At 39.0% G+C, this 11,878-nt stretch overlaps 1 protein-coding gene across 1 annotated transcript; it reads right to left on the bottom strand.

Moving 5' to 3' along the window:
• Nucleotides 1-1,130: 1,130 nt before the first annotated feature.
• LOC121815441 (zinc finger MYM-type protein 5-like) lies at nt 1,131-4,009 on the bottom strand. Its single transcript, XM_042226514.1, has 2 exons — nt 3,663-4,009; nt 1,131-2,320 (listed from the first exon to the last, which is right to left on the bottom strand). Exons 1-2 carry the CDS (start codon nt 3,745-3,747, stop codon nt 1,131-1,133), a joined length of 1,275 nt encoding a protein of 424 aa, XP_042082448.1. The 5' UTR covers nt 3,748-4,009.
• Nucleotides 4,010-11,878: the final 7,869 nt, after the last annotated feature.

Raw genomic sequence — 11,878 nt, 5'->3', positions numbered from 1 at the left:
TTAAGACAGTAAATGAGAGCAGGTACACGGATTCTGCACATAGACTTAAACACACAGCGCGACCCGCGGATCAGAATCAGTAGATGTCGCCTTTCTCACGGTCGGGGCTGAAAGCCGACAGCTCGCTGATTCTGATCTGTCGGCGGGTCCGCGCTTTGTGTTCACGCCCTTTATGAGCCGATTCTAAAGCTGTTAGTTTGATCTCTCTCAGACATTGTACGAACCATGGGCCAAAGACAAAGCTTTATGGTGCCCCCCCCCGCCACTGAAAAAAAAAAAAAAACATTAATACTTTTGAATTTCTCAGTGGAATTTGTTTAATTAAATAACAACAAACATGACAGTTAAACAAATAAATAAGGTTAAAGGAGGTTAAAAATACTGTTACAAATAAATACTGAAACAAAAATTGAACATTGGAACAAGAACAAAGAGCCTGGCAATAATGTGTAATTTTTTTTATAAAAAAATAATATATATAATATAATAGTATTATTATTAATATATTTACAAATAGTTTCACAATAGAATTTAAATAAGAAACTTAAATAAGAAAAATAAGAATTTGAACACAAAAGCCACATTCCTTAAGTAACTATGTTAAACATTTTTACAATTCGTTGTCAGAGTATGCCCTAGACTCTAGGGCATACTCTGACAACCAGAAAATGCAGGCGTGTGCCTCTCTACCTAGAGTGTGATTGTAAGAAGTTCACACCACACGATGGAGCAAATCAAAAATCGAAATGAGGCTACTTCCTCAGCAAGCACTTGAGCCTCCACCTTTGCGACTGCATCACTTACAGCTTCTCTGGCCTCCAGGAGAGCATCCCTCACTTCTTTTGTCTGACTCCGGACAGCAGTTACACTTTGAAGCCTGCTTTCCCATCTAACGTCACTCCAAGATTTAAGTGTCAATTTCACATGTTTTGTTAAAATGGCCCATCGCTGGGTGGCACTGGAAAAGAAATTGAACAACTTCTGCAAATACCCAAAGTAGCCAGTTGCATCTGGAGAGGACTTGGCAGCATCAGCTATGACCAGATTCATCGTGTGAGCTCCACAAGGCACAAACAATGCTCTCGGGTTTAATTGTAGCAGTCTGGCCTGAACACCTTGCTTCTTCCCCTTCATGTTGGCCCCATTGTCATAGCGTTCGCGTTTTCAAATGGAATGCCAAGCTCCTTCAACTTGTCAAGGACAACATTGGACAGGTTAAGGCCAGTTGTTTGCTCCACATTTATATAGCCAAGAAAGTATTCTTTAATATCTGGTTGTGCTTGGAAACAAACAATGCGTACTATGACTGACATTTGTTCAGTGTGACTCACATCTGGAGTACAGTCAAGAATGATGGAGAAGTATTTTGCCAACTGGATTTGCTTCACAATGGCGCGGAATGTTTCTGAAGAGATAATCTGAATTAGTTCGTTCTGTGTCTCAGGGCTGAGGTAATGTGTGTGGGAACCTTCATCTTTTATGTTGGCCAAGTGATTTGCCATTACAAGGTCATATGTTGCCATAAGCTCTACTTCCTTCAAGAAGTTGCCATTGTCCGGCTCATAAAGACAGTCAGAAGAGCCCCTAAAAGACAAATTTCTGGAAGCCAGTGAGAGAGTTATTGAGAGTAATCGTTTGAGAATCTCTCGCCACTTTTTCCTTTCTGCCTCTAGTAAGGTCAACTCCTGTTGATCTATTGCCATGCTTTTCTTTAGCCGTGTGTCCAGTTCTCTCCACTTAAGCATGCACTGTATGTGGTCTTGGCTACACTCATGACCCCTCAAACGGATGTTGATGTTCGACCAGTCACTGAAGCCCTCTGTACTCAGCTTTATATCCTTCACACTGAAAAGCTTACATGCAAAGCAGAACACAGCATTGTTCTGCGGTGAGTACACTAACCAGCTCCGGTGAACCTTTTCTCCATTGGGAAGAATTTTGAACTTAAGGCTAGTGTGAAATGCTCTTCCATCAGGCCCCTTTGGAAAATTAAAATCAGAGCTGACATTAAAAGGACCTCTCCGCACAATTTCAACACGATCAGCATCTACAATGTGAGCTGGCCAAAGAGCAGGATCGGTTGAAGGGGGCACACATGTCTCCACAGTGTCACTTTCTGATAGTCTCTCAGTGACAGGACTCTCAGTGGTACTTGTGTATGGAACTGTACCTGAACTGGTGGTTGATGGTTCTTGTTCTTCTTGGCTAGGGATTGTTGCAGGGTCTACAATGGCTGGTGGTTGATGTCCAGGGATGGCACTACTACTGGATGGTTCATCCTGTCCTTGAGATCCTCCTTGAACATATTTAAGCATTGACCCTGCATACAAGAGAAAATATTCAGGGATTTTACAGAAATACAATTTTGAATCTACAGTAGGCCTACGAAAGATTGCATTATAAGACTAATAAATTAAGTAAGTCACTGGTACATTTAAAAATTACTAACTATATTTTACATGTATAGATTTTCATAATGGCAAATGGCAATATAAACATGCTGTACATAATTTGATATAAATGCGCAAGTAGGAAATCTATATTACTGGAAGATATAGGTTTCATATTACAGTTTCACCAACAGATGTCGCCCTTGATCTATGAACCTAAAGAAAGACGAGAACTATTTATGTGTTCAGACGTCAATGGCATAAATAAGATATGCGTCTTTATAGATATCCTGAAATGCAGCAACATACAAAGTAATCTTGTCTAATCTGATAATAATACTTGACTGCATCACTGACCTATCCCAAAGTTAAGGTTAATCAGTAGCATGCATGACGTTAGCCAGCTAGCAACCTGAGGAGGGAAATGCTAGTCTCACGAATCACGATAACGTTAGCAATCGTGAGTCACGATTGCTAACGTTATCTGAAAACCGTCAATTGAGTGACCATGATGAGTTGCTTTTAGTAGTCCATTCTATATTCATATCCACAACGTAAACAAACTACCCAACATCAATCATTTGCAACATTTGTTAACACAGTATGAACACTGCTAACAGGAGCTATCACAGAGTTGACGGACATGAGCGTGCAAGCAAGGGCTACAATAATGAACTTTTTTTATTATTATTATTTAAACATTGCCTTACCGGCAGCTGACTGCCAAAGTGATTGTCCCAAAAACTGATTTCCGGTATTTGCCAAAAAGCGATTGCTCAGTATTTAAAGCTGCTATAAGTAACTTGTTGGGCTATAATATGTTGAAACATATGTCAAATGCATCCCTTATGGATGACATAAAGTCATCTTGAGCCACAAACAACATTCGTGTACAAGATACAAGCCGCAATCAGTTTTTGGCAGCGACTTTTATATAACCTTTATTTATGCAGTAAAAAAAATCTCATTAACATTAAAAATGTATTTTGTAAGAGTAAGTTGCCCAACAGGACAGCAGAAATGGCAGCAAATATTACAATAGTTCTGTAAAAATATTTTAAGTGGGGATAAAGGACCGGATTGGTTATAATGTAAGTACAAGTTGTAAAGATACTTAAAAAACAGATAATTTTTTAATTCTTTATGTAACCCCTTTGTATCCCCTGTTCACCGAAGTCTATTTACGAACATACGTAAAGATATTACACATAAAAAATACACAGAAACACTGGAAATCAGTTTTTGGCAGACAATCACTTTTTGGCACAACACCGGCAAGCGACGCCTGAGTTTCATCACGCTTCCTCTTCTTCTTTCTTTTCTCCGCTCCCGACTCCTGTTGCCGTTTCGAGGCCATGTTCAAACAGGTGTTTACCAATTATAGAACAGACCACTGGGGATGGGGGGGGCACCAGGAGGAGACTGGAGACAGGGCACAAAGCAGATTCACCCCTTTTCTCGGGAAAATTGTTTTATGTTGCTTTTGTATTGTTTAACCATATTAATGCATATGATATTTATAGTATTAATATGGTTTACTTTTTTTTTTTACGACCCTGATTTTTTTGGTGCCCTACGCAGTGTGCGTTATGTGCGTTTGCGGAGCTACGGCACTGATCTCTCTCCAAACAATATTGACGAACCAGCAGCAAAAGAAGATCCAAACGCTTCACATAAACATCGTCATGAATTCACTCTGACTTTTACTGTTTTGCTTCCACCGCGATGCACAGCTCTCTCTCTCTCTCTCTCTCTCTCTGTACTTCAAGAACAGTTTCCCTTTCTTCATTATTCGCTTGCTTGTTACGCACAAGTCTACTGTTGTTTACAGCGCTGTCAGCCGCTGTTTTTTTCCCTTTTACATTCTTCCGAAAAGAAAACCTACATTTCTGCTGTTCAATACTGAACAAATTTAAACTTTTTAAAATTATTCAAAATGCAAAACGCTTAACCGTGTCTCTAATAAAACCGCTGTAACGTCAGAGGTAATGTTCATATGTTGATTAATGGTTTTCTTTCGTTTTTGATGTACTGCAGAATATTTTTATAAAATCCCAGGCCAGGAAAATCACCTTCATGTTTTTCTGTGTTTTATCTTCAGCTACTTTGACACAAAGGCATCTGCTGTGACGCTCACACCTTTGATAAAGTCTTGCGTGTGTCAGCTTCCTTTTTATTGATACAAAAATATGTAAATGTACTGATCTGAATTATAATATTTCTGACTGTCAAAATTTCCCAGATTATCGAACGAATCGAATTAAATCGAATCGTGGATCGAATCGATTCGGGACCTTGTGAATCGGAATTGAATCGATTCTAGAAATCAGTGACGATACCCAGGCCTACTTCAAACCTCTAACCCGCTCACCTACACTGTTGATACTGGACTGCTTAATTTTGTCGACTGTGTCAACACAGTGTTTTCAGTTTTGGACCTGTTGTCGCTGTTTAGTTTTCCCATATGTTTCCTGTTTTATTGTTTTAGTCTTTTGTACATGTGCACTAGATTTAGCTTAATTACTCTGTGTCATTACTTAGATTTATTCCAGCTGTGTTCTTACCTGTTTCCAATCCTCTTCACCATCCAGTCTGTTTAAGCCCTCAGTTTCTCTCAGTTTCTTGTCTCCTCCCTGTTTGTGTTTCCTGTCATTCAGTCATTTATGTTCAGCTTTCTCAGTTCAGTCCATCCAGTCTTTATAATAAACATAGCACACTTTCTCAGCTGTTTGGGTGACAATTTTTAGAGTGAATACTCTAAATAACATTAGCCACAATGTATCAGTATTACCTAAAAGTACAACTAATCACATCTAGTTCTCTATGCATTTGTACAATAATAATGGTCAGCTTATTTCAAGACAACCTTAGTTTTATGCAGTGTTATCTTTTAGTAGTACTTAAAGTTCTAAAGTTAGCTGCTGAGCTACTGTTAGCTACTCTGTCAGAAAACATCACTTTGTTACACTCCTTTTTCTGCCTTAACTATTACCATTTTAATACACAGCTGTAATAGAAAGTGCGACCAAGAGTTCAAACTTTTATCAGGGCCTTAGACCCCATGTATGTTCTCCTTAGGAATCGTGGATCGAATCGATTCGGGACCTTGTGAATCGGAATTGAATCGATTCTAGAAATCAGTGACGATACCCAGGCCTACTTCAAACCTCTAACCCGCTCACCTACACTGTTGATACTGGACTGCTTAATTTTGTCGACTGTGTCAACACAGTGTTTTCAGTTTTGGACCTGTTGTCGCTGTTTAGTTTTCCCATATGTTTCCTGTTTTATTGTTTTAGTCTTTTGTACATGTGCACTAGATTTAGCTTAATTACTCTGTGTCATTACTTAGATTTATTCCAGCTGTGTTCTTACCTGTTTCCAATCCTCTTCACCATCCAGTCTGTTTAAGCCCTCAGTTTCTCTCAGTTTCTTGTCTCCTCCCTGTTTGTGTTTCCTGTCATTCAGTCATTTATGTTCAGCTTTCTCAGTTCAGTCCATCCAGTCTTTATAATAAACATAGCACACTTTCTCAGCTGTCCTGCATTTGGGTGACAATTTTTAGAGTGAATACTCTAAATAACATTAGCCACAATGTATCAGTATTACCTAAAAGTACAACTAATCACATCTAGTTCTCTATGCATTTGTACAATAATAATGGTCAGCTTATTTCAAGACAACCTTAGTTTTATGCAGTGTTATCTTTTAGTAGTACTTAAAGTTCTAAAGTTAGCTGCTGAGCTACTGTTAGCTACTCTGTCAGAAAACATCACTTTGTTACACTCCTTTTTCTGCCTTAACTATTACCATTTTAATACACAGCTGTAATAGAAAGTGCGACCAAGAGTTCAAACTTTTATCAGGGCCTTAGACCCCATGTATGTTCTCCTTAGTAGTAGTAAATAAATAAAAATAAAGCTTTTACACTGTAAAATCTAATTAGTTCCCATAACTTGAAAAAATTATCCAAACTCGTTGCATCAAAAAACGAATAAAGCTTACTTAAGAGAGGTAAGTTAGGGCAAGTTATTCATTCCGAAAATCCTAAATAAAAAATTGGTTCCCAGCACACAAACTTCGTATTTGCTAAATTAGGCTAAGCTGGAAGGCTCTTCAAAGGGAGCGGAGCCAAAAGAGGTGAATCGTTGAAAAGAGTTGGACTTCCCATCACTAACACATAGTCAGTCCAGCAAACTGAGGAGAAGTGGTTTGAAAATGAAATCAACATTTAAAGGTGAATATTTATTTTCCCAGTGTTTCAGTTTTAAATGTAATTATTTACCAGTTTCTTTGATTACAAACAGAGCATTAGAAAAATCTGATGAGATGACTTAAAAGTAAAAAAAGGTTTTACTAGTCACTGCTGTAAAAAGATGCTGTCAAAAGAAGAAAACTTACAGTCTAAAAAAAATTAGATGTCAAACTCTGACAGGCTTAGCTGGATGGCCACAGTGGGGGGCGTGGCCTTTCTTCTGATGTAGGAGTCTTGGCTGAGGCTCCCTCCTTGTGCGGAATATACACCCGAAACCTTACTATGTTTGCGCTACCTGCGTGATGCAGGTAAATGTCCGTCAGACTTTCTTTATAAATCACAGTTAATTTGTATTTTTATGACCAGTCTAGCGTGCACCCTGCAGGTAAGCATCTGTAGAACATTACAGAAGGAAAAAAAAAAGCCCTAATGCCACTCTGATGAATGGAAAGCAGCACAGAGATACACATGGCACATATGGTGTCTCATCAGCAAGAATATTCCTACAACCATTAAGATTCACACGCTTACACCAGCAATCAAGGGATCAAATGGATAAAAAGGGAGGGAGACACACAGTGGAGTACTGGAGTCGGTGGGGAATACTTAACAAAATGAGGAAGCAATCGTCCCACTGGGCGCAGAAGCCCACTTCCAGTAAATGAAATTCTTCTACTTGACTAAGTAGCTATTTTACTATGCTAATGAGAGTCCAGGACATTCTGTTAAACTCAGCCTTCTCAATCAGAAACATAATTTCCTAAACACAACCACAGTGAAGTGTGAAAACACAAGGTGAGCAATCAGAAGGTTGCTAATGGAAGCAATCAGACCACAGATGAACTTATCTAATGTGACTGCATGGGACGATAGCCCATAGCATACAGTATCAGATACGGGTCTGCAGAAAGAACATAAAGAAGTTTATGAATATAAAAGCTATGCCACAGTCTTTATTGCTAGATTGCATCTCTGTAGTATATAAAACCTCCCCTGTGCTCATGCATAGTAGGAACTGTTTCCAATTTTGTTTAATGTTTGATTGTGATTATAGACTGGAAATGCTCTTTTCCCATGAAATGAAATTCTCTGACTCACTTGTGTACGAGCACTCCTGACTCCTAACACTAATTCCAGGTCTTTCAAGTCTCCTGACTGCTTTAGACTGTTCTGGTTGAGACATGATAGATGTGACAGCGATAATGTGTTATGTTTATCTCCTTGTTTGTCATTTTGCACTTTCCGACTTTAATTTGGCACCTGTGCGTAGATCAGGAACAAACACAGCATGTAGAACAATTCCACCGGTCCTGCACAACAAAGATCAACTTTGCCACATAATCAGTGTCCCTACTAAGACATGAAAATGAGTGTGTGTGTGTGTGTGGTGAGCACCAACAGGAGGCATATTCTCTCACCTGCTCCAGCTCTGGCTGGCATCAGCTCATCCTCCCCATGGCTACAGTGCAACTACCCCCTCTTCATCAGGTCGTCAGCTACATTAGTGGTAAATAGTGCATGGTTCTGTGTGTTATTTGATTATTACACATGCACTTATCATACCCCTCCTCTCTCATCTTAGATCACATCCGGTGTGTCCGCCTTCCTCCTTTCCAGCTATTCTCTGTTGAGCATTCCCACTGGTCTGGAAAACTCCCCAGCAAAGATACTCATGTCCCGACACCTCTGCCCTGTGCCTCCATTCACCTGCCCAACATATTCTTGGGTTTTGTAATAAACACCCTGAAATTTTCTTGCTTGCTCTCAAGATTAAAGCATCTGTCTCAGCAGTTCTGTTTCGGTCCACTATTTCTGGCGAAAATCATGAAACAGGGTGAGGTGCTGAATTATCAGCTAATGCACCAAGAAAGCTTGGTTAGAAATGTTATTATAAGCTGGTCAACAGTTTAACATTTTTGCATGGGGACACATGAGGATTTACTCACTTCTTTTCAAACCAGCCTCAAGCGACCACTTGATAAATTACAGGGCAGTTCTTTTGCTCTTGTTGCACTGGCTTAATTTTTGAGTTGGTTTATTCTACCTAACACCCTGAAACTCTAAGTCATCATCACCGATGACTCTAACCCTAACCCTGTGCAATAAGAATATGCAATTCTTAGCAATCAGGAAACAAATTAAATGATCATTTTAATGGACACATATCAAAAACTAATCCCCAAAGACTCTGTTTTGCCTTTCTTCAAAGTGCAGAATTACACTGTGGTCAGGGTTATGACCTTTGATGACTGAGAACTCAGAGGATTAAAGAAGAAGATTTCATTTGGAATAAAAGAGCAAAATGTATCACAAAAATGTGTGGTGGGGCTGAGGGAGTACAGTAAGCAGATGGCTGATGTAGACAGCCTGGGTGGACAGGAGATGGACAGCCTGGATAAGATGAAGATGTTGAGGAGGAGGGAAGCACGATAGGTGGCTTGAAAGTCACAGTGACAGATGATTATGAATTTAAAGGACAGGGGGTAGGGGCCTGATTGGTTCAGAGAACGTGGGAAGACAGATTATTGGATAAAAATAGTTACACTGACATTTTGAATGAGGTGAATTTGACAGCGAGGAAAAACAGAAGCGATGAAGAAAAACAGAGTGTTAATAATGGACCATTTCACTGAGAAGAACAGAAACCGAACATGAGAGATCTCCCTTTATTGGACTCATAGAGAAACTTTAAATTAACTCATTTCCTTATGTTATAATATTACATAAATATTATACTTTTTAAAATGGAAAGCAGATGTATAATACAACAACATCGATGGTTAGCATTTTTAGAGGGTTAGGGTTACCCTCAGGTTTTGAATAAGAGCTAAATCTTGCCTAATTTTCCATAAAATTTAAAGGAGCATAAAGGTGAATAAATAAACCGATTACACTAGAAAATATAAAGGGTGGTTAGTACTGTTGCCTCCCAGCAAGAAGGTCCTGAGTTTGACTCCACCATCCGGTTTAGGGTCTTTCTGTGTGGAGTTTGCTCTGGGTTTGTTCTCTGGGTATCTGGATATTATCGTAGGGACATCACATGGAATTCAGAGATTTGCTGATTGTAAACTGTGTTAGCTGTGGTAAAAAACAGGCTTCTGCCATAACAAACACCCCACTCTCCTTTATTAATATTAAATGTGATGCTGTTTTATCACAATCTGCAACTAGCTTGTGAGCCACAATGCTAAACATTTTATGAAAGGGTTCAGATCTCTTTTGCATGATTCTCTTTGAACACAATTTTAGGAATGGAGCTTGAATCTTTATGAGTAATGTTGTAACCCTAACCTCTTTAAAAATAAACCATGCCATTTTAATGAGTACATAACCTATTTTTCAAAATATAGGGATGGAAACAATGGAGCTTGGCAACTTGGCAAAAATATGGATCTTTTGGTTACGTTATCATCACATGACACATCAATACTGCAAACAAGGGACTCTGTAAATACAGGACAGTCACCATGACACAGCACATAGATGATAAAACTACCTGTGGCGAGGAGTGGAACAGCAAGTGAACTCCTTTTTGTTGTTTGGACATTGTTGCTTATTTAACCTTGAGCTCAAACTGGGCTCTGACAGCCTTGAAAGTATCAAAGAAGGCTATCAGTTGTTGCCTTGAATATTGAGTAAGACAACGCAGGGTCTTAGTCACATCGTCCATGAATCGACTTGCTCAGTGAAGTTAATTCACTTTATTATTTTTAGAATCACACTAGTGATTGGCTGAGATATGGAGCAGCAGTTGTTGATTAGTTATCAGACAGGCCTGTCAACGGAAATGTCAACAAATGTCTCCACAAAAAAGTGCAGATATTCAGGATGTCTAGAGGAGAGTTGGAGCATTAAAATGACATCTTAAATGACCTTTAGTGCAGCGGTCCCCAACCCCCGGGCCTCGGACTGGTACTGGTCCGTGAGTCGTTTGGTTGAGGCTCAGGTGTGAAGTGTATGGTTTTCAGGGTTTTTATCGGTTTTCAGCGTTATTTTTTTATCATTTTTATCGTTAACTCTGTTTTCCTGGGTCTTTTCACGTCTGTTATGAATAAATCTTCTTTTTTTCGGTACCGGTACTAGTTTTATTTTGTTGTATTTATCCGCAATACCTTAAAGGCCGGTCCGTGAAAATATTGTCGGGCATGAACCGGTCCGTCGCGCGAAAAAGGTTGGGGACCGCTGCTTTAGTGTATTCAGTGTCTAATCCCAACAGCTCCAGGATGTAGTTTGGAGGGTCACAAAGAAAACACTCTTTTAAAATAGGTTTTATTATTATGCTGTGACAATAAAACAATGTCCCCCATAACTTTCAGCGCTGTTATGGAGAATGTAAATTCTGCACATATTTAATTAATTTTTAGTATATTCAAAATGATAGTGTGTTTAATAAGGACAGTTAAAAAACTGGAAAAGGGAAGCGGAAGGTGAGATCAAAACGGGACAAAGGATACTAATATGAGAAAGAATAAGACCATTTCAGTAAGTATATACATTTTTCTTATCTTTAGCATCCAACCTTTTCTGCTCCCCCCTGTCTATCATTTGAAAACAGCTAATATATCTCAGATGTGTTATAGCAGACTGCAGACAAAAGGTCAAAGAAAGTCAGGTCTGCTCTGCATGGCAGGAGCAATAAAAGACTGGAAAAATGGTGTAACTCTAAAGAAAAGCACCTGGTGGAACATCCTACATCTAATTAATTTAATTTACAACATGTCAGTAACTGACCGTGTATGAAAAGAGCCTCCCAGAGAGGCTGAGTCTTTCAGACATACTGATGTGGAGGGATTAACCACCAAAAATACTGAACTATTTACCCACTAAACCTTTTGCAAAGAACAAAAATATCACTAAAAGATTGAGAAATCTCTACATGCAAGGACACTGAAAGACTCACTACAAGGCTGCATAGGGTGAGGGTCATTTCAGAAACAAAACACTGTCATTTGTTTAAAGTCTAATGTGCAAATAGAAATATTCAAATGCAGAAATATCCTGTGGTCTGTCAAAATCTGATATTACTTCTAGAAATCATACAAAGGTAAAGAGGAAGGAGGTATCAGTAGGGTGTACATTTTAGGACATTGTCAGGTCCCAAGAAAAAAGTTGTCAGGTATCAGACAAAAAAATGTCTGGTCTCAGTTCTCAAGAAAAAAATTGTCAGTTATCAGACAAAAAATTGTCAGGTCTCAGTTCTGAAGAAAAAAGTTGTCAGGTATCAGACAAAAAA

The sequence above is a fragment of the Haplochromis burtoni genome, unplaced genomic scaffold (genome assembly GCF_018398535.1).
Source record: "Haplochromis burtoni strain Fernald_Lab_line unplaced genomic scaffold, NCSU_Asbu1 Contig_215, whole genome shotgun sequence".
Lineage (NCBI taxonomy): Eukaryota > Metazoa > Chordata > Actinopteri > Cichliformes > Cichlidae > Haplochromis > Haplochromis burtoni.
Note: the sequence above shows the minus strand (reverse complement) of the source record. Positions and strands in the feature narration are given on the sequence as shown.